Source organism: Raphanus sativus, chromosome 1 (genome assembly GCF_000801105.2).
Source record: "Raphanus sativus cultivar WK10039 chromosome 1, ASM80110v3, whole genome shotgun sequence".
Taxonomy (NCBI): Eukaryota; Viridiplantae; Streptophyta; class Magnoliopsida; order Brassicales; family Brassicaceae; genus Raphanus; species Raphanus sativus.
The window spans coordinates 4,816,975-4,838,479 of NC_079511.1; the positions used below are offsets into that span (position 1 = coordinate 4,816,975).

Here is a 21,505-nt window from a genome sequence, read left to right on the forward strand (position 1 = left end):
TTGGGCTTAGGTTGAAGTACGCTAAATTTGGTTTTTAGTCGACGTGTGACATTGTCAACACAGACAATATAATGTCAACAACTAAACTAAACTAAACTAAACTAAACTAAACCCTTTGGTCGGTCCAAATACTAATAATAATAACCCAACCCTGTCGTAACTTTTTGTTTCTTCTCATAACCGCTTTGCTTTTAACCGGATTTGGGCTTTCCGGCGACGACGGCGAAAACCTGCATCTCGTTAGGTCAGTGTCCTTTCTTCTCTCTCTCTGGTCGGCCGCCGCAGAAAATAGGTTAGCTAAATTCGGTTGATTTTTATTGTTGGATAACTGCGAGTAGACGAATTACAGAAATTGAATTGAGCTTTTATGAGTGGTCAAACTTTAGATCGGAAGAAGTAATTGTTTGATTATCTGTATTGAAGATTTGGCTTGTGGTTCTTAGTAACAGCAGCCAATGAGATACTGTCCCCAAAGTTACGTCCTTTGATGATTAAAGCTTGGGACATTTTACTTTTTAATCTTTAGAGGAGGTCTGAGTTAGTGTTGAGCTATTTAACTGAGTGATTTGCCACCTCTCTTGATTAGTATTTTTTTTTCAAATTACTTTTGATTGCATGAATATCAAGGCATTGTTTCACTGGTTGTTACTGTGTGGTTGTGGTAAATCACTGGTTAGTGAGACTCCGGTGTTTGAAAGTTCGATTTTTGTTGAATATCTTAAGTGCTTGCTTATGCTTGAGGGTGAGGTGTGATATGGATTGATATTTCATAAGGAGTGAGGGTGATGTGTGTTTGTCCTCGCTAATTACCGATCAGCGGTTTGACGATAAGAAAAGTTTTATTTCTAAAGTGTGAGTACTGAGAAGAACGTTCATCTTATAATTAGCAGCTGGTTACTCTGAGGCTTTTAAGTTGGATTTTTGAATTGTTGAAACGGATGTTTTGCTACTTATTTATTGTGCGTATCTGCTATAAGCCTATAACACTCCTGATAGACGGGTCATGTATCAGGCCCTAGTCAACTTAAATATATTGAACTATATTTCTGTGCATTTGGCTTTTTTCACAAAGAGCGTTGGATTCAACTCACTGATAGCCAAAACTTGATTTGTTTTCTGTGTAATTATTTAGTGATCCCTGCAAATTTGATACATAAAACGGAGAATCTGATAGCTGAGAGAGAGAAAACGCGTAAGGAGTGTGACTGAAAATCAGATGGGAAGCAGCAACAGAAGCGGAGAACAAAGAAAGCAAATGGCAGAACTAAGCAAAAGCCTTAAAGAAGGTGAGAGGATTCTGGAGCCTACTCGTAGACCTGATGGTACTCTCCGGAAACCCATCCGAATTCGAGCTGGATATGTTCCTCAAGATGAAGTTCTCGTTTATCAGTCCAAAGGTTCTTTGGTATATGATCTTTATCCCCTCGAACACTCTTCTGCTATTTCTCCTGGAAATGAATCGTTTGTAGTCGATTTAAATCAGTCTTGTTGGTTGTTTATAACGTGATTTTCGTTATAGTGAGCAGTTATATTGATTGAAGCAAGGCATAAAAAGTAAGATAAAACAGTATTCATTCCGAACTTGCATTTTCTTTGCAATAGATGAAGAAGGAGCTGGCCTCACTAGGACCTCCAGGTTATGAACCGGATCCAACTCCTAAACCAAAGACTAAAGCTGCTAAAAAGAACGAACGTAAGAAAGAGAAGAGATTACAGGTATTTGTCTCAACTCTATCCATACGTAAAATGCTACTAGCTTTCTCTTCAGTTACTATAACATGCTTCCATTTTATCACCTCTGAAGGCTGCTGCGCAAAAAGGTACCAGCTCTGAGGATGGATCAGCTAGTAATGTAGACAAAGAAGAAGCTGTTTCCACTGTGACCTCAAGCAATGGATCCCAATCTGTGAATGTATTGGTTTCTACTCTGAAGGCTTTAGATGTTTCTTCAAATAATGATGTAGCTTCTTCGGACCTTGGAGAAGCACCCAATCCAGGAACTGCAAGAGAAGACACTGAGAAAAGAATACGTGCACTTAAGAAGAAAGTAAGATGTCTCAACCTTTCTTAGTTGCTTTAGAATGATACATTTGAGAACGTTTTGGTGTGAGAGATATGATGATCCAAGTTGATGCAGAAACCTGCAGTCTAGCGGTTTTGTGTAATTGTCTGTTTGTCATGTTCTGTTAACATTTGTAGATCCGACTCACAGAAGCTCAACAGCAGAAGACTGATCCCAAAGACCTTAAGCCGGAGCAATTGGAGAAGTTCTCTAAGTTGGAGGAATGGAAGCAAGAACTCGAGGCTTTGGAGGATAAGGAGGCTTAGCTTTCTGCAGCATCGACATGAATTGTCTAGCTTTCAGACAGGTTGTACCTTTTCTCAAGAAATTGCTGGAATCAATCCAAACTTGTATGAATGAAAGGAGGTTATTCTTAGAGCTTTTGTCAGAAATCTTGTTAGACTGTCTTGGCACATTGCCTAAATTCTGAAAACTGATGCCACTTTCTGTGATTGTGTTTGGTTCTCGCCTAGACCAATATGATTTCAGTTAGATGATGTGGAGTTGCTGTAACAAACATCAATCTGTAACAAACAACAACCATTTCTTTTTTTAAGTTTGAAGAATTAAAACGTGTCACAAACTGTTGTCTGACATACAATCTGCGAGAAACCAATACTCTGACACAATTTTTGTTTGGTTCAATGAGACCCACATGGTTCACTAATACACTCAACAACATTTCAATGTAAACCAATAAAAGTAATCTAAACAATCAAGTTCTCCCTCTTCTTGCATTTCTTTCGGTAAGAACATAAGAAGACAGGCCTTTCTTTTTTTAGCCTTCTCAAGCAGAGTGCTCCTCAGCTTTTCCTTGCATACACTGAGGATACATGAAGGGGAGTTTTATTACAGGCTGGTTATCAGACAGCCCTTGACTTGCCAACCCGAAAGCATATCCTAACGCAACCCCTACAGGGACAGCCACCGCATTTCCTACCTGGATGTATCTGAAAATCCAGTTTTTTTCTTTCATATTAGAATCCCCAACATCAAACACACAAGCAAATTCTAGAAATGATTGTAAGGGAGCAGGGAAGTGAGTACTCACTTCTCCTTTATTGGGCCACATAGCTTATAAAAATCAGGAAAACCTTGTATTCTGGCGTTCTCACGGACGGTTAATACACGATCTTGCAACGGATGGATTACAATCTGCAAAAACCAGTTTTTACTGACAAAGAGGGCACTAAAACAATTCAAAGGGGAAATGTAAAAAAAGACTTACCTGGTTGTGAGGTTCTGCTCTTGTCACAACTGTATGAACAATCTCGTCCCACCACAGACGACCAAATGGCCTGACATTCAGTTAGCAGATGAGTTACGTTAGTGAATTTATTACGAGGTGATGGAAAATATGATCCAAAAGAAGAATATTAGTTAAAGAAAGTCACTTTTTCGATTTCCCATTGACAAATGACACTGCATAATCAGGAACCTGAAGCAAAACACAAACCACGTCTATGAAGCTGCAGAAAAATAGGAACTGAAAAATACTCAAAGCTGAGAATGGATTCATTTTGTACCAGAAACTTTCCAGATTTCAGTTTTGGTCGTTCTACAGAAGGGTCAAATTTCACTTTGTTGTCTTCAACTATAACACCAGGCAAATCTCTGAAGTTGGCACCCTGTAGCAATATGAGTCAATAATAAGAACAGGAGATTATTACATCTCGAACCATTAAAGGAAGTATTAAATCAAAAGATAGAGTCATACCTTCTTCTTTACAATATGGCAAACCCGTTCAAGGTCGTCGTCATTTAGTTCAAGTGGTTGGTGATCATAGAGAATTCTTGACTTTGAAGCATCTCTACCATCCAGGGGGATTATTGACTCTGAAACAAGACCATGTCATGGGTTAGTATAGGTAAGCGTCAAGGGAAACTCTATGAAGTTTTAAGATTCTCACCAGCTCTTGAAAGACGTATGTACTTCTGAAAGTTTGTTTGAGGTTTCGTCTCATATTTCCTTTCATCGCTTTTCTCATAATTCGTCGCCTGCAGCATTAAAAAAAATAACTGAAAGCATTGACCAATGAACTATGTAGACATAAGGTTTCGTAATCAAATATGACTATTTTAAGGTTTAGATACACACTGGTGGGAGATCGCTTATCGCATCTGCAAGGGTAAGAGCATTTTCTAACTGAAGAAGATTCCTTTGGCTATATCCAACTTGTATTTCCTGCCATTTACAACAAATGAATAAGCAATGCGATAATGGCAAAAGAGTCTGTGAGATTGATAAGTACAAAAGTCCTCATAACAAAATGACTTGCCTCAAACTCTGTAGGGGTTAAGCTTTTGGCGATAGTCTCGTGAGTAGGCAAAGGGTAAGGTGGAAGTTTCTGTTATTTAACCAAATTATGAGAGCAATAAGGATCACTGCTTCTAAATATCTATAATGTAACTAATATTTACCTCCGTTGGTTGTGCCCCCCATAGGAATACTCTGTTTCTGACCTGAGGAACACCGTAAGAACCCGCTGTCATCATGCCTAATCTTGTCTGATAGTTCATCGCAACTAGACGAGCAACAGCGTAACGGGCACAAAACCCCTTTGAAAACTTCAAGAGATCGACGACATTTTCCATGAGCACATAATTTGGCTTCAAATAGTCGATAATGTTCATATACACCAACAACTGCTGATTCTTTTCATCTTCAAGTGGTGCTTTGTTATTTCTGAAACGGTTAAAGCCGCTAATTCCTTGACATGGAGGACCTCCACACACAAAATGAACATCTCCCTTGAAAAGAAACAAACCATAAAACTTCAGATGATATATTCCTTATGAACCAGACAATATTTTTTAAATGATGATATACTTTAATACGATTATTGGCTTTGCCTCATATATCAAACAGATAGGTAATAAGTAACGCGACTTACAGGAAGGGGAAATCGGTTAGTGTTGAACCCGGTTGTCACAAACTCCTTTAACTTTTCTTTGCATTTTCTGTTGTATATAGAGTGAACAATATCAATAAACGATAAGACATCAAAACAAAAGGAAAATAGTATGGAATAAGTTACCTTAACCCATCATAAGGCTCCCAAGTATCTTCATCAGGACCATAACCTTTCCAACGCACCTGAGAGTATTGAGATAAAAAAGAAAAACAACGTCTGAATTACATCTTACAAAGGATAAATTTTGTAGGTATGCCAGCTTATAGTCAAGTACGTGTACCTTAAGATGAAGTGCAGATGCTTCCTTAAGTCCTTTAGGATTTCCAAAACAAATATCTAGGAACTTGTCTACCTCGAACTCTTCAGGTGGAATTTCAGATCCACTACTATCTCCATCCGCATCATCATTTTCATCTCCATCTTCCTCTTCATCTTCCGAATCACCATCTGATTCTATTACCTCGGTACTGGAAATTAGGGCAAACTTTTGGCATAACTTTCTCCATTCTATGAGCAGTTTTAGAAAGTCTTCCGCAGCTTCGTTTCTCACCTGCTCAGAATTCAAAATCAACTGGTCACATGTGTTGACAATCAACTTCCTAACACACAATGAAAAATCAGCAATAAATAATTACCTCAGTTTCAGGATGGTTCAGTCTCAAACTATCACAAGCGAAGCTGTTGATATCTACTGCCCATTTCTGAAAATCAGAAAGAGCTAAGTAAATCTTGGAGAAATAAAACAAAATTATAAAATGTGGAAGTGGAACAAATACCTTAGTCAACTTTATGCCTGACAGGGAAGCCCCCATACACAGACCAGTTGACATTGCTCCACATCCACTGTATAGATCAAGCAAGAATTTTTCCTTCTTCTGGGGAATCTGAATGCAATTGGAATCAGATTCACTTGAAATTGTCGATGACGCATCACTATCTGTGTTGGGACATTTTGGCAAGACAGAAATCATCAGTAGTCTCTCCAAAACACTATGAACAAAGTTAGTTAAGGCTATGAATGATATAAAACTACAGAAACCAAATCTTAAAGTGACTAACTTAGATAAAGAGAGTTAAATATCAAAGGTTACCATCGGCAGCAGTTGAAAAGGTGAGGTGAGCTAGCTCATATTTCGTATCGTAATAAAAATCACAAGGCGGTATAACTCTCTTCTCAGCTCCGGAAACAATCTGTCGTGAACAGAAGTTGTAACGCCAATCAGAAAAACTTCCCGTGCACTACAACACTACTGAATTCATTCGTAATCAAATCAATCAATACCTTGGCTGGAACTTTCACAATATTAACGCGGGAGACAATGCAATTGAGGGGATTATCATCTTCAACATTAGAGAGAAACACCCTCTTTTCTTGCACCTCACTTGCAAGGGTTTTGATAACCTACACATCAATAAGCAAGAGAGCAAGAAGATAAAATAAATCTACTTAAAGAAGGAAAACAAATCTAGTCACAGCACAAGGCCGCAAAACACAATAACATCTCTTACCGTGTCTTCAGGTCTATAGAACCATCGAGCTCTGAAGTAGGGCTCACCATCAACCGCTTCAAAAAACTCCACAATCTTTGCAATATAATTCGGATTCCCCTCTTCAGCCTAAAACCCAAAAAAAAAAAAAACTCATGTGCATCAGGTACATTGGTATGACAACAACAAGATAATAACTATAGGATAAAAAATCAAGAACGTTTCCCAAATCTAATTTCACTACTAGTATAAAGTGACCTCAGAAAGTAAAACCAAATCTGTACCAAAACAACAAAGCTCATCATATGGAAAATCAAAAGAGCTTTACTTTAACGTAAACATCGTCACCAAGACTGAAAAGAGTTCCATCTACAAGAGCTTGGCTGTAATGACGTTTCGCCTGCTCCAGATTCTCTTCAATGTCACTGTTTCAAGAACACGAGGCACAAACAGAAGATAAACAAGGAGAGAATTTAACAGAGACCAAAGAATACAACATTTTTTACCCATCCTTTGGAGTTCCCAGTGTCACGGATACTCTAGCCTTTGAAGATCTATAGCGAAGTGGCCATTTCGCCGTAGCTTCTTCAACTGGGATGGGCTCTCCGGTAAAGGATAGATCCGAGGAAGGCTCCGGCCGCTTCATGTTTCAGTCACCTGATTAGCTGCCGGAGGATTGAGAGATCAGAGAACAGGTGACAAGAGACAACACAGCGAGGAAGGGGGAACTTGTTATCTAAAATGACCTAAACTATTATTACTTCATTTAAGTTGAAAAAAAAGAATATTATCCCATTTATTTTTTTAAAAATATATTTTTTCAAAAGAAATAACGAAGCGGGAATTCGCAGCGCGGCAAAGCGCCTATTGGTTTTCAGTTTTTTTTTTTTAACGTAAAATCAAACTTTAGCTCCCCTCAAATGTTTCTAAAAATTCCAATTTGGACTTAACTAATCGGGCAGAAACAATTGGATCCGACTGAGCCCAATCAAGGCCCATAGAAATTAGATATACTCTCAATTAGATCCGACTAAGCCCAATCAAGGCCCATAGAAACTATATATACTCTCTCTTAAGGGAATCGCAATCAAACTGAAAATTCGACTTCGTAAAGTTGAGTCCGTTTCCAGTAGTAAAATGTGATGCGATTCCCCTGCTTCGACGGCGCGTATGAGCCACGCGCATCGCCGGTCGTGTGCAGAAAACCGCCGGACATTGCTCTATTAGCCTATTACGCTTTCAAGTTTCCACTCACACGAGTGTAGGGTGAAACGAATCAATTGTTTGGATGTATATGGCAATGTTGTAGTCTTCGAAGCAGAGAAATCTGTGCTTCGATGATCAGATTCACTGGTCAAATAAACATCGGTGTTTATATAGGCAATGATTGAGCAGATTCTTCTATATATGGTTTCCGTAAGAGTGTATCTCTGGGACGGGTTCTATCTGTGAGAGCTAGGGTTTAAGGCAAACTTGATCTTGTATTGCCTTACTTTTGAGCCAAAAGTTGTCTTACGTTGGCTCTTATGGTGATGATGTGTATATGTGCAACAAGAAGAGAGTTTTGGTTGTTTCATGTTAGACCAAAACATGGCTATTACGAGATTGTTTTCGTGTTGAAGTTTCAACTCTAGCGAGTGGAGGTTGAAACGGATCAATTGTTTAGATGAGAAGAGCGCATATATATATGCAATGTTATAGTCTCTGGAGAAACAATCAAACAAAAGATCCACAGACTATAACATTGCCGTATATATCAGTGGCTCTCTTCTCATCTAAACAAACGATTCTTTTTTTTTTTCAGTAGACACAGCGCCATAGGTAACGTATTACATGAGACATGTAAGTAGATACATTGTTTGCAACTCTTATTTTTAAATGAACATATATATAATTCTAATTCAGGCCACCTCTATATATCTAAACTATTTTATATGTTTGCTGTTTCAGAGAGGTTTGAGGAAGCATGCTTCATATGGAAGGAGGAGATCCGTCACTCTTTCTAATTGCCTTGATGTTCTTTTCCACAAGAAGGAAGTCAGAGGTAATAAAACGATTGATTATGTGCAAGCTGAATTTGGTTTTACTACTTCAATTATCTGAGAGTTTTCCAAGCTCAACTGTGAAATCTTATAGTCAAAGTTAGATCCACAGTAACCTTTCTAGAACATATTGCTGTACTTTTCTACATGTCTTTGGAGGATTAGCGCTTGAAAAAAAACATAAAGAAGTTTATTATATTTACTGTCTTATAACTTACCTCACTTTGAGTTTTGTTTTGTAAGTTTTAATCACTGAGAAATTTGTTTCTAAAAACAGGTTTCAAATATCAATGTATGATTGTGACGTGTTGATACATTAGTATACATTTATTATTGTAGGTAAACGGGGGCCTGGCTATTTAGTATGTAGTGAAGACTTGTATTGACTTGACTATTTACTGGTGCCCTGTTTGTTCGTCTAATTTTCTAAGTCACATGACTCTTCTCTTAGAATGGGTATTAATGATCAATTTTAACTGCTTTACAGAAGACAGAGAAGAACACTACGATACAAGTTTGCTATTTCAGGTGTGACCCACTTGGCTTTTAATATAGACTCACAGCATTTTGCTCGTACCCTTGTTCTGAAACAAACACTGAAATGAAGATCGTCTTCATCTTCTTCTTCTTTTTCTACCTCCTCCAGTCTTGTATCTGCGACAATACTATCATGAGAATGCAGTCCTTAAGAGATGGTGATCTCATATTCTCCGAAGGGAAGAGATTTGCATTTGGATTCTTCAGCCTTGGAGTTTCAAAGCTCCGATATGTTGGGATATGGTATGCTCAAGTCTCTGAGCAGACTGTTGTCTGGGTTGCAAACAGGGATCGTCCTATGAACGACACGTCTGGGGTGATTAGGTTCAGCAGCAGAGGGAATCTCTGCATCTATGCATCAGTGAACACAACAGAACCTCTCTGGTCGACTAATGTTTCGGAGAGTATAGTGGAACCAACTCTAGTGGCGAGACTCTCTGCTCTAGGGAACCTTGTTCTGCTTGATTCAGTTACAGAGAAAGGTTTCTGGGAGAGCTTTGATCATCCGACAGACTCTTCTCTTCCGTTTATGAGGTTGGGTTTCACACGAAAAGACGGCTTGGATCGCATTCTGACGTCTTGGAAATCTCCTGGTGATCCAAGTTCTGGAACTTTCACATTCCGGATAAATCGTACGGGATTTCCGCAGATGATTCTGTACAAAGGTATGGTCCCATGGTGGCGTACGGGATCGTGGACCGGGTTGAAATGGAGCGGTGTGCCTGGAATGGCAAGAAGAGGCTCTTCTATCTTCCATAGCTCGTTTGTTAATACTGAGGATGAAGTATCTATAACTAACCGTGTGACGGATGCTTCAGTCATAACAAGAATGATGGTGAACGAGACAGGATACGTGCAGCGTTTCACATGGGTCGCAACGGAGAAGAGGTGGAACGTGTTCTGGTCAGTTCCTAAAGAAGAATGCGACTACTATGCACACTGTGGCCTTAACGGTTACTGCGATCCCACAATCTCAGCATCATTTGTGTGCACATGCCTTCCGGGTTTTGAGCCAAAGATTCCCCGGGATTGGCTCTTGAGGGACACTTCAGGTGGGTGTACACAGAAAAACAACGCTTCAATATGCGGTGAGAAAGAAGGGTTTGTGAAGTTAAAGCGCGTGAAGATTCCCGACACATCGGTTGCAAGTGTGGATATGAACATAACACTGAAGGAGTGTGAGCAGAGGTGCTTGAGGAACTGCTCTTGTGTCGCTTACGCAAGCGCTTACCACGAGGGTGAGGGAGGAGCAAAAGGGTGCTTGACATGGCACGGCGATATGTTGGATGCGAGGATATACATGGATTCGGGACAAGATTTCTACATACGTGCAGACAGAAAAGAGATAGGTATATATAAAATTATAAATGTACTCTAATAATTTTTGAGGGATATGCCTCAGATGTCTACCCTGCAACACAGAGAATAGAAGAAACATTTTAATCTAAAGTATTTTGAAGTACTTGGTTCCGGTTTGCTTGCTTGTTGCAGAGCGGTGGAACAAAAATGGCTCATTAAGGAAGAGGAGAGTCATTTTCATTGTCACCAGTTTGATTGCAGCCGTAATGTTGCTAACCGTCATTTCGTTCTGTTTCGTAAGGAAGCGACGAAGTAAGTGAACCTCTACGAAGTATCTTGCAAGCTCATATGTTTGTTGCTTATCTCACAACCAGCTATTTTGAACAATCTCACCTGCAGAGTCGAACAGGCGTAGAAGATCTTCAACAATTTTGGCGCCAGGTTCTCTTGATATTGAAGACCAATTCAGATTTGAAGAGGACCAGGGGAGAGAATGGGAGTTACCTCTCTTTGAGCTTAACACTATCGTTACAGCGACGAACAATTTCGCTTTCCGTAACAAGCTTGGAGAAGGTGGTTTCGGACCCGTTTATAAGGTAAAATGCATCTTCAAATATGCCTAATTTTTTTTATGTATATGCAAATCTTTAACAATACTGTTCCATCAGAACAAGCTCTGAGTTCAATAAGTAGTAAGGAACGTTTAGGACGTTTTCTAACAAAACAAATTACGTTGTGTCTCTACTTAGGGCGTGTTAGAAAACGGTATGGAGATAGCAGTGAAGAGGTTGTCAAAAAACTCATGCCAAGGAATGGAAGAGTTCAAGAACGAGGTCAAGTTGATATCAAAGTTGCAGCATCGGAATCTCGTGAGGATGTTAGGATGTTGCGTAGAATCAGAAGAGAAGATGTTGGTATACGAGTATTTACCAAACAAGAGCCTAGACTATTTCATATTCGGTAAGTTCAGGATTTCTGATGCATGTAGTCTACCCACTCAAAGATCTTATGGTGTTGTGTTTCCCGTAGATGAAGAGCAGAGAGCGGAGTTGGCTTGGCCAAAACGGATGGAGATAATATGTGGGATTGCTCGCGGAATCTTGTATCTTCATCAAGATTCAAGACTGAGGATCATCCACAGAGACCTCAAGGCCAGCAATGTACTTCTTGACAACGAAATGATCCCCAAGATTGCGGATTTTGGCATGGCGAGAATCTTTGGCGGCAACCAAATCAGAGGAAGCACAAATCGGGTCGTCGGAACATAGTGAGTTAGTCTTTTTACAATCCACATGGAACTGTGCGAAAATCTTTAAACCTTGCATCGTTTTCAATCTCATTGTTCAGCGGATATATGTCACCGGAGTATGCAATGGAGGGTCATTTCTCCGTTAAATCCGACGTCTACAGCTTCGGAGTATTGATCTTAGAGATCGTAACAGGGAAGAAAAACAGTACTTTCCACAAGGAATCTTTGAACCTAGTTGGACAAGTAACTAGAATATGCAACTTTTTTTACATAAAATGAGGATCAAAGCAGAACATAACATAACCAAATATTGTTTATTTCGTCTTGTTTTGTAGATATGGGATCTATGGAATAAAGATGAAGCAACGAAGGTCGTAGACAAACTAATGAACCAAAAGATTTATGATGAGAACGAAGTGATGAAGTGCGTACACATTGGGCTGCTTTGCGTACAAGAAAATGCTTCGGATAGACCAGACATGCCCTCTGTTGTGTCCATGTTTAGTCATAACGCCAATGACTTTCCTCCTCCAAAGCATCCTGCGTTCACGTCGGGAAGGAAGACACATGTCAAGAATGACGACAGCACCTCCGGTGCTTACCCCAGTGGAGAAAATAGCAATTCTGTTAATGACATTACTCTCACTGATGTTCATGGCCGTTGAAATATTTTGAATTGTTGAGAGATGTATCTTATTTTGATAAACTACATTCACAGAAGTGTGTGTTTTAGTTTTAATTTCAACAACGTGTGAGACGTTGATTAACTGCGAAATAAAGAGGAAGCAGGAGAAGAAATGGGAAAGATTGGCGGTGGTGGTTGGCTCCCCGCCGATGGATCTGATGTTCCCATGGTTTCTCCTCATATTACCTTGTAAGACTTATGATCATACCGTTTCTTGATTATGCTTATTGGCTGATGAATTTACTGAGAAATATGTTTATAAACAGGTCTAAAATATCACATTATGATTGTGCCGTGTTGATACATTAGTAATATATTTATTATTGTAGGTAAACGTGGCCTGGCTATTTAGTATTTAGTGAAGGATTGTCAATGTATAGACTTGACTTGACTATTACTTGTGCCCTGTAAGTTCGTCTAATGTTCTAACATGACTCTTCTAGTCAATGATCGATGTTAACTGCTCCACAAAAGACAGAGAAGACCACTAAGATACAAGTTTGTTATTTCAGGTGTGACCCACTTGGCTTTTAATATAAGACACATCATTTGCTCGCTTCATGGAAACCCTTGGCCTGAAACAAACACTGAAAATGAAGATCGTCTTCTTCAATTTTTTCTTCTTTTTCTGCCTCCTCCAGCCTTGTATCTGTGACGATACGATCACGAGAACACAGTCCATGAGAGATGGTGATCTCATATTCTCTGAAGGGAAGACATTTGCATTTGGATTCTTCAGCCTTGGAGTTTCAAAGCTCCGGTACGTAGGGATTTGGTATGCTCAAATCTCTGAGCAGACTGTTGTATGGGTTGCAAACAGAGACCGTCCTATGAACGACACGTCTGGGGTGATAAGGTTCAGCAGCAGAGGGAATCTCTGCATCTATGCATCAGTCAACACAAGAAAACCTCTCTGGTCGACTAATGTTTCGGACAGTATAGTGGAACCAACTCTAGTTGCGAGACTCTCTACTCTAGGGAACCTTGTTCTACTTGATTCAGTTACAGAGAAAGGTTTCTGGGAGAGCTTTGATCATCCGACAGACTCTTCTCTTCCGTTTATGAGGTTGGGTTTCACACGAAAAGACGGTTTGGATCGCATTCTGACGTCTTGGAAATCTCCTGGTGACCCTGGTTCTGGAACTTTCACACTCCGGATAAATCGTACGGGATTCCCGCAGCTTATTCTGTACAAAGGTCTGATCCCATGGTGGCGTACGGGATCCTGGACCGGGTTGAGATGGAGCGGTGCTGTCTTCCAAATCTTGTTTGTTAATAATCAGGACGAAGTATCGATGACTAACCGTGTGATGGATGCTTCAGTCATAACAAGAATGATGGTGAACGAGACAGGATACATGCAACGTCTCACATGGAGCGCAGGGGAGAAGAGATGGAATCTGTTCTGGTCAATTCCTAAAGAGGAATGCGACTATTATGCACACTGTGGCCTTAACGGTTACTGCCATCCTGCAAGTTCAGAAGCGTGTACATGCCTACCTGGTTTTGAGCCAAAGAGGCCCCGGGACTGGTTATTGAGGGACTACACGGGCGGGTGTTCGAGGAACAACAAAACTTCACTGTGCCGTGAGAAAGAAGGGTTTGTGAAGTTAACGCACACGAAGATTCCCGACACATCAATTGCAAGTGTGGATTTGAACATAACATTGAAGGAGTGTGAACAGAGGTGTTTACTGAACTGCTCTTGCGTCGCTTACGCTAGCGCTTACCACGAGGGTGTGGGAGGAGAAAAAGGGTGCTTGACATGGCACGGTGATATGTTGGATACAAGGTCATTCTTGGATTCTGGACAAGATCTCTATATACGTGTAGACAGGGAAGAGTTAGGTATATATATGTATGTATAAAATGTATTTTATTAATTTCTGAGGGATCTAGAACATGCCTCAGATGTCTACCCTGCAACACAGAGAATAGAAAAAAAACATTTTAATCTAAAGTATTTTGAAGTACTTAGTACCGGTTTGGTTGCTTGTTGCAGAGCGGTGGAACAAAACTGGCTCGTTAGGAAAGAGGAGAGTCATTTTCATTGTCATCGGTTTGACTGCAGCCTTAATGTTACTAGCCGTCATTTCGTTGTGTTTCGTAAGGAAGAGGCGAAGTAAGTAATTCTCTATGATGTATCTTTCAAGCTCATATGTTTATTGCTTATCTCACAACTAGCTATTTTGAAACATTCTCACCTGTAGAGTCGAACAGGCATAGAAGATTTCCAACAACCTTACCTCCAGGTTCTTTCAATATTAGTGATACACTCAGATTCGAGGAGGATCAGGGAAGAGAATGGGAGTTACCTCTCTTTGAGCTTAACACCATCGCTACAGCTACGAACAATTTCGCTTTCCGTAACAAGCTTGGAGAAGGTGGTTTCGGACCCGTTTATAAGGTAAGAAAGATGCAAACTGCTGTGTATATGCAAATCTTTAACAATACTCCTCCAACAGAGAAATCCTTACGTTCAATAAGTAGTAAGGAGTATTTAGGTTGTTTTCAAACAAAAAAGATTACGCTGTGTCTCTACCCAGGGCGTGTTAGAAAATGGTATGGAGATAGCAGTGAAGAGGTTGTCAAAAAACTCAGGACAAGGAATGGAAGAGTTCAAGAACGAGGTCAAGTTGATATCAAAGTTGCAACATCGGAATCTCGTGAGGATGTTAGGGTGTTGCGTGGAGCTGGAAGAGAAGATGTTGGTATACGAATATTTGCCAAACAAGAGCCTAGACTATTTCATATTCGGTAAGTTCAAGATTTCTGATACATGTTGTAGTCTACACATTCAAATCTTCCAATTCAGTAAGATCTTATGGTGTTGTGTTTCCCGTAGATGAAGAGCAGAGAGCGGAGTTGGCTTGGCCAAAACGGATGGAGATAATATGTGGGATTGCTCGCGGAATCTTGTATCTTCATCAAGATTCAAGACTGAGGATCATCCACAGAGACCTCAAGGCCAGCAATGTACTACTTGACAACGAAATGATCCCCAAGATTGCGGATTTTGGCATGGCTAGAATCTTTGGGGGCAACCAAATCAGAGGATGCACAAATCGGGTCGTCGGAACATAGTGAGCTAGTCTTTTTCAGTTCACATTGAAATGTGAAAATCTTACAACCTTACATCGTTTCCAATTTCATTGTCACAGTGGATATATGTCACCGGAGTATGCAATGGAGGGTCATTTCTCCATTAAATCCGACGTCTACAGCTTCGGAGTATTGATCTTAGAGATCATAACAGGAAAGAAAAATAGTGCTTTCCACAAGAAATCTACAAACCTAGTCGGACATGTAACTAGAATCTGTAATTTTTTTTACATAAACAGAGGATAAAAGCAGAACATAACATAGCCAAATGTCGTTTATTTCGTTTTGTCTTGTAGATTTGGGATCTATGGAACAAAGGTGAAGCAACAGCGGTCATAGACAAACTAATGAATCAAGATATTTATGATGAGAGCGAAGTGATGAAGTGCGTACACATTGGGCTGCTTTGCGTACAAGAAAATGCTTCGGATAGACCAGACATGCCCTCTGTTGTGTCCATGTTTGGTCATAACGCCAATGACTTTCCTCCTCCGAAGCATCCTGCGTTTACGTCGGGAAGGAAGAAGACACACGTCAAGAGTGACGACCTCAGTGGAGAAAACAGCACTTCTGTTAATGACGTTACTCTCACTTCTGTTCATGGCCGTTGAAGTATCTTGAAATTGTTGAGAGATCTATCTTATTTTGATAAACTACTTTCATAGAAGTATATGTTTTAGTATCAATTGCAACTACGTGTGAGACGTTGATTAACAATGAAATAAGGAGGAAGTAGGAGAAGAAATGGGGAAGAGTGGCGGTGGTGGTTGGCTCCCCGCCGATGGATCTGATGTTCCCATGGTTTCTCCTCATATTACCTAGTAAGACTTATAATCATTAACTTTCTTGATTATGCTTATTGGCTGATGAATTTACCGAGTTTAGTATATCCCGTCATTATCAACTTCATATTCACTAGCTATGGGGCTTGGTATATATAATATTATCTTTGGGGGTAGTGGTTAAGATTTCACATAAAGTTATTGCCAGTCAGGCAGTCACTATCGTCTTTATCTTCACCTGGTGTAGGACGTAATTGTTTCTAGGTAGTGATTGATATATCTTATAGAATTCCTTTCCAAGGAGGATAAAAAAACACATTAGGACGTATGATTTTTCTGTGTCGGTTACCATGAGAATGAATGTGGAACTGTGGAAGGTTACCATGAATTATTTGACTTCATGATATTACAGGCATAATCTAAAGGCAGAGAAGATCAACATAATATGCGTGAGACCGCACATATAGCAGTATGTTAAATACCATGAATCTGTCAAGATTTACCTTTCCTTGAGATTAGCTCATTAAAATAAAACAAGAAATAGAAATGATATGTGTAAAAGTAACTCTTGTCTGCTAAGTTTCAGTTGTCAATGAGTTTGTGTATAAAGTAGGTCTTTGAATATCAATATATATGCTTGTCATGTTACGCATAAGTAAGTATTTATTATTGTAGGGAAATTTAGGTGGCGTGGACTGGTTCCTGCACAGTGAAAAAAAGGCAATGGTTGAATGGATATTGGACACGGAAGAAAAGGTTTCACGAAGTTGGTAACCTTTTTAGTTCGTGTCATGTTGTAAGTCACATGAATCAGTTTATTTTGTTTTACATGTTTGAAAGTTCAACCGTAGAGAGATAAATCCGGAACCGAGCGTGACTGATTGATGCCTGCAGTTAATGTTGTTAGTTCAGGTGAGTCCCACTTGGATATTTCAATAAGACACAAAGCATTTATATGTTTCCATCAAACTCTGGTCAGAAAACAAACAAACACAGGAGGATGAAGATCTTCTTCATCTTTTTCTTTGTTTTATTCTCCTTCCTTGTCCATTCTTGTTTCTCCAACAACATGATCATGAGAACACAGTCCATGAGAGATGGTGATGTTATATACTCTGAAGGAAAGAGATTCGCTTTTGGATTCTTCAGCCTGGGGACTTCAAAGCTCAGGTACGTTGGGATTTGGTATGCTCAAGTCTCTGAGCAGACTGTTGTATGGGTTGCAAACAGAGACCATCCTATTAATGACACATCTGGGGTAATAAGGTTCAGCAGCAGAGGGAATCTCTGCATCTATACATCAGTCAACGGAACAGAACCTATCTGGTCCACTGATGTTTTGGATACCATCTCAGAACCGGCTCTAGTTGCGAAGCTATCTGATATAGGAAACCTTGTTCTGCTTGATCCTGTCACAGGGAAAAGCTTCTGGGAGAGCTTTAACCATCCCACAAACACTTTGCTTCCGTTTATGAAGTTTGGATTCACTCGCCAAGACGGTGTGGATCGGTTCATGACGTCGTGGAGATCTCCTGGTGACCCTGGTTTCGGTAACGTCACGTACAGGATAGACCGTAGAGGGTTTCCGCAGATGATGATGTATAAAGGAACGACGCTGTGGTGGCGTACGGGCTCATGGACAGGGCAGAGATGGAGCGGTGTGCCTCAAATGACAAACAAGTTTATCTTCAATATCTCGTTTGTGAATAGTCCTGATGAAGTATCAATCACTTACGGTGTGTTGGATCCTTCTGTCGTAACAAGAATGGTGCTAAACGAGACGGGAATCCTGCAACGGTTCACATGGAACGGGAGGGATAAGAAGTGGATCGGGTTCTGGTCAGCTCCTGAAGAGAAGTGTGACAACTACAACCACTGTGGCCTCAACGGTTACTGCGATACCACAAGTCCAGACAAGTTTGAGTGCTCTTGCCTACCGGGGCACGAGCCTAAAACACCCCAAGCTTGGAACTTGAGGGATGCTTCGGATGGGTGTAAGAGGAGCAACGCAGCTTCGATATGTAATGGGAAAGAAGGATTTGCGAAGTTGAAGCGCGTGAAGGTTCCCAATACATCAGCTGTTAGTGTGGATATGAACATAACATTGAAAGAATGTGAAAAGAGGTGTTTGAGGAACTGCTCTTGTGTCGCTTATGCGAGCGCTTACCACGAGAGCGAAGACGGAGCGAAAGGTTGCTTGACATGGCACGGTGATATGTTGGATACAAGGACATACTTGAGTGCAGGACAAGATTTCTATCTACGTGTAGATAAGGCAGAGCTAGGTACTTAATTTACAAATACACTCTGCTACTTGTTTCTGTTTCGTTATTTTGATTTGTTTGTTTATGTTTCAGCGCGGTGGAATGGAAATGGCTCATCAGGGAAGAGGAGACTTCTCTTAATTCTCATCAGTATGATTGTAGTGGTGATGTTGCTAATGATCATCTTGTTCTGTTTCATAAGGAGGCGAAGACGTAAGAAACTCTCTGAGAATGCTATTTTTTAAGCATACATGGTTTGCTTGCTAAGCTCATAGCTAACAAACTGAAAACATGCACAAAATGCAGAGGGTAACAGGCATAAGAATCCTCCATCAACGTTCACCCCGAGCTCTTTTGATATTGAAGAGCCATTCGTATTAGAAGAGCTTGAGGATAAATCAAGAAAGGGGGAGTTGCCTCTCTTTGAGCTTAGCACAATCGCTGCAGCGACTAGTAACTTCTCTTTTCAAAACAAGCTTGGAGCAGGTGGTTTCGGACCTGTTTACAAGGTAAGGAAAGAAGCAAAACCATACTATCTTCCTACATGTCTAAAGTATAAAAGAGTTATGTATAATAAGTAGTAAGGTTTGTCTCCTTAATTATATATCAGGGCGTGTTACAAAATGGTATGGAGATAGCAGTGAAGAGGTTGTCAAAAAACTCAGGACAAGGGATGGAAGAGTTCAAGAACGAGGTCAAATTGATATCGAAATTGCAGCATCGAAACCTCGTGAGGATCTTAGGGTGTTGCGTCGAATCAGAAGAGAAGATGTTGGTATACGAATATTTACCAAACAAGAGCTTAGACTGTTTCATATTCCGTAAGTTCTCAACCGTTTCAAACACAAAATTTAAATTTCTCCCCTTCAACAAGATCAATAACTTTGGATTCGTTATCATCCTCTTAGGTGAGGAGCATAGAGCGGAGTTAGATTGGCCAAAACGAATGGGGATAATCCGAGGGATTGCTCGGGGAATCTTGTATCTTCATCAAGATTCAAGACTGAGGATCATCCACAGGGACCTCAAGGCGAGCAATGTACTACTTGACAATGAGATGATCCCCAAGATTGCTGACTTTGGCATGGCTAGAATCTTTGGAGGCAACCAAATCGAAGGAAGCACTAACCGAGTTGTTGGAACATAGTGAGTTAATATTCTTTCTCAGTATCTACAAGACTCTCTAACATTCTAATCAATCTGAAAGAATCGTTTCAATCTCCTTTTCACAGTGGATATATGTCACCAGAGTATGCAATGGATGGTCAGTTCTCAATAAAATCCGACGTCTACAGCTTTGGAATATTGATCTTAGAGATCATAACCGGAAAGAAAAATAGTGTCATCTACGACGAGAATTCAAATTTAGTCGGACATGTAAGTACAAAAAAACTGCAGTTATTTTTCATATCCTGGTTCAAGGTTTGTGTCGGAAACAAGACAATGTTTGGTTCTTTCGTTTTGTAGATTTGGGGTCTATGGGAAAAAGGTGAAGCAAGAGAGATCGTAGATACGTTGATGGACGCAGAGAGTTACGAAGCGAGCGAAGTGATGAAGTGCGTACACATTGGGTTGCTTTGCGTGCAAGAAAGCGCTTCGGACAGACCAGACATGTCTTCCGTTGTGTTCATGTTGGGACATAACGCCATTGATCTTCCATCTCCGAACTATCCTGCGTTTACGGTGGGAAGGAAGAGAAACGTCAAAAACGACGGCAGCTCAGGTAATTGGCCCAGTGGAGAAACTGGTATTTCTCTTAATGATGTTACCCTCACCGACGTCCAAGGTCGTTAAAAGGAATATAGCTAGTGTGTTACTCCATGTTATTACAATGGTTTTACTCTATAGGTATAGTTAAATTATAATTGTTTATCGATCTTTATAGAAAGTGAATTTTATGGATGTAATGCAGAATTAATGTTATAAAGTTATAATATACCAAGTAAAAAGGGAAGTTTTAATATACTAGTGATGTTTTGTGCATTTTCATATTTTACTATCTATCTTATTAAAACAGAAACATTACAACTTCTTCTAGGTGGATTTTAAAGTTGGACCTTATATAATTAATACTATATTAATCTACTTATTATTAGACATATTTTTTTATAAATAATTAATATCAACAATTACCATAATTTTTTACTTCTTATCTTATTATTATATCCATTACGCATGTTTTCTTATATTGCATATATTTTACTATAAGCTATATATATATCCACTAGCATATTATACTATAAGATAGATTATTAATAATACATCTACTAACATATAATACTATACGACAGATTACTGATAATATAATATATTATCTGTATTCATTAACTTGCATCTATCAATATTAGTAATACTATGAAGACGACTAACTCTATACTTTGAACCTATAAACCATGATATACTAATTTATAACAAAAATGATATTAATGTTACAAATTAGTTTTTATAAAAATTATTTATAGCAGCAATTTGTTATATAAGATAAATTTAATCAAGACCCAAATCTTTTTTTTCCTATTCAGAAAAAAAGAAAACTACGAATATATACCATTAAATTAGCCAAAAAATTTCCGAATTAATAGTAAATCTCACCAACCCAAAAAAATGAATTAAAAATATAACAAAAGATATTATGTTTGAAATTTAGCTCACTGGGTCGAATATAAATCTGTTCATTTCAGGTATGAGTTCTTCAAGTTCTCAACATTTGGATCTAAGTAGGTATTTGATTTTTTTTTGTCCGGGTCGATTTTTTTTGGTTCCGGATCATTCTAACTTTTTATATTATAAATCTTAAATAATATACAACATGTATATAAAATATGTGAATCAAAAGATAAATCCGCGCAGACGCGCGGGTCATGATCTAGTAAATTATTAAACTGCATGCAGTAGTAGATTAGTGGTATAATCGTAATTGAAGGTGTTTAATCCGTAAAATCCAGAATCGAACCGAAATAGAAAAAGTGGTTTTGGATTTGATAATACTGATTATACCGAATGAATGTTATTTTTAAGAAACCGCTGCATATAAATATGGTTAGGTGTATAAACCGATTAAACCGAATACACTGACTAAA

At 39.3% G+C, this 21,505-nt stretch overlaps 5 protein-coding genes across 12 annotated transcripts; 4 read left to right on the forward strand and 1 right to left on the reverse strand.

Moving 5' to 3' along the window:
- Positions 1 to 49: 49 nt before the first annotated feature.
- Positions 50 to 2,634, forward strand: LOC108807362 (partner of Y14 and mago). Of its 2 annotated transcripts, none has more exons than XM_018579650.2 (5): positions 50 to 292; positions 1,133 to 1,405; positions 1,603 to 1,716; positions 1,805 to 2,047; positions 2,200 to 2,634. In XM_018579650.2, exons 2-5 carry the CDS (start codon positions 1,217 to 1,219, stop codon positions 2,326 to 2,328), a joined length of 675 nt encoding a protein of 224 aa, XP_018435152.2. In that variant the 5' UTR covers positions 50 to 292; positions 1,133 to 1,216; the 3' UTR covers positions 2,329 to 2,634. The 2 variants fall into 2 exon arrangements, with proteins under 2 accessions (XP_018435152.2, XP_018435144.2); XM_018579642.2 differs by having other exon boundaries at positions 50 to 244.
- Positions 2,590 to 7,206, reverse strand: LOC108807343 (putative DNA (cytosine-5)-methyltransferase CMT1). The gene is made up of 20 exons (XM_018579622.2): positions 6,972 to 7,206; positions 6,794 to 6,890; positions 6,487 to 6,594; positions 6,260 to 6,379; positions 6,069 to 6,168; positions 5,754 to 5,914; positions 5,613 to 5,678; positions 5,258 to 5,527; positions 5,101 to 5,159; positions 4,957 to 5,023; positions 4,484 to 4,813; positions 4,342 to 4,410; positions 4,161 to 4,247; positions 3,973 to 4,060; positions 3,780 to 3,898; positions 3,589 to 3,690; positions 3,457 to 3,500; positions 3,291 to 3,360; positions 3,114 to 3,217; positions 2,590 to 3,012 (listed from the first exon to the last, which is right to left on the reverse strand). The coding sequence occupies exons 1-20, from the start codon at positions 7,109 to 7,111 to the stop codon at positions 2,850 to 2,852; spliced, it is 2,364 nt and encodes a 787-aa protein (XP_018435124.2). The 5' UTR covers positions 7,112 to 7,206; the 3' UTR covers positions 2,590 to 2,849.
- Positions 7,207 to 8,328: 1,122 nt separating this feature from the next.
- On the forward strand, positions 8,329 to 12,540 carry LOC130510151 (G-type lectin S-receptor-like serine/threonine-protein kinase RKS1). Of its 5 annotated transcripts, none has more exons than XM_057006503.1 (9): positions 8,329 to 8,509; positions 8,995 to 9,035; positions 9,154 to 10,393; positions 10,536 to 10,655; positions 10,743 to 10,939; positions 11,093 to 11,303; positions 11,373 to 11,610; positions 11,691 to 11,835; positions 11,928 to 12,540. In XM_057006503.1, the coding sequence occupies exons 1-9, from the start codon at positions 8,344 to 8,346 to the stop codon at positions 12,255 to 12,257; spliced, it is 2,688 nt and encodes an 895-aa protein (XP_056862483.1). In that variant the 5' UTR covers positions 8,329 to 8,343; the 3' UTR covers positions 12,258 to 12,540. The 5 variants fall into 5 exon arrangements, with proteins under 5 accessions (XP_056862483.1, XP_056862496.1, XP_056862488.1 ...); XM_057006508.1 differs by having other exon boundaries at positions 8,427 to 8,509; positions 8,847 to 9,035; positions 11,928 to 12,332; XM_057006516.1 differs by having other exon boundaries at positions 8,413 to 8,509; positions 8,995 to 10,393; positions 11,928 to 12,332.
- A 320-nt stretch (positions 12,541 to 12,860) lies between these two features.
- LOC130510164 (G-type lectin S-receptor-like serine/threonine-protein kinase RKS1) lies at positions 12,861 to 15,361 on the forward strand. Its single transcript, XM_057006538.1, has 5 exons — positions 12,861 to 14,125; positions 14,280 to 14,399; positions 14,488 to 14,684; positions 14,824 to 15,034; positions 15,123 to 15,361. The coding sequence occupies exons 1-5, from the start codon at positions 12,871 to 12,873 to the stop codon at positions 15,359 to 15,361; spliced, it is 2,022 nt and encodes a 673-aa protein (XP_056862518.1). The 5' UTR covers positions 12,861 to 12,870.
- A 642-nt stretch (positions 15,362 to 16,003) lies between these two features.
- LOC108836796 (G-type lectin S-receptor-like serine/threonine-protein kinase At1g11410) lies at positions 16,004 to 20,393 on the forward strand. 3 transcript variants are annotated; one of them, XM_057006528.1, is made up of 9 exons: positions 16,004 to 16,200; positions 16,837 to 17,073; positions 17,158 to 18,446; positions 18,519 to 18,638; positions 18,732 to 18,934; positions 19,036 to 19,246; positions 19,334 to 19,571; positions 19,658 to 19,802; positions 19,893 to 20,393. In XM_057006528.1, the coding sequence occupies exons 3-9, from the start codon at positions 17,162 to 17,164 to the stop codon at positions 20,217 to 20,219; spliced, it is 2,529 nt and encodes an 842-aa protein (XP_056862508.1). In that variant the 5' UTR covers positions 16,004 to 16,200; positions 16,837 to 17,073; positions 17,158 to 17,161; the 3' UTR covers positions 20,220 to 20,393. The 3 variants fall into 3 exon arrangements, with proteins under 3 accessions (XP_056862508.1, XP_056862503.1, XP_056862511.1); XM_057006523.1 differs by having other exon boundaries at positions 16,837 to 18,446; XM_057006531.1 differs by lacking the exons at positions 19,658 to 19,802; positions 19,893 to 20,393 and having other exon boundaries at positions 16,837 to 18,446; positions 19,334 to 19,572.
- The last annotated feature ends 1,112 nt before the right edge of the window (positions 20,394 to 21,505 follow it).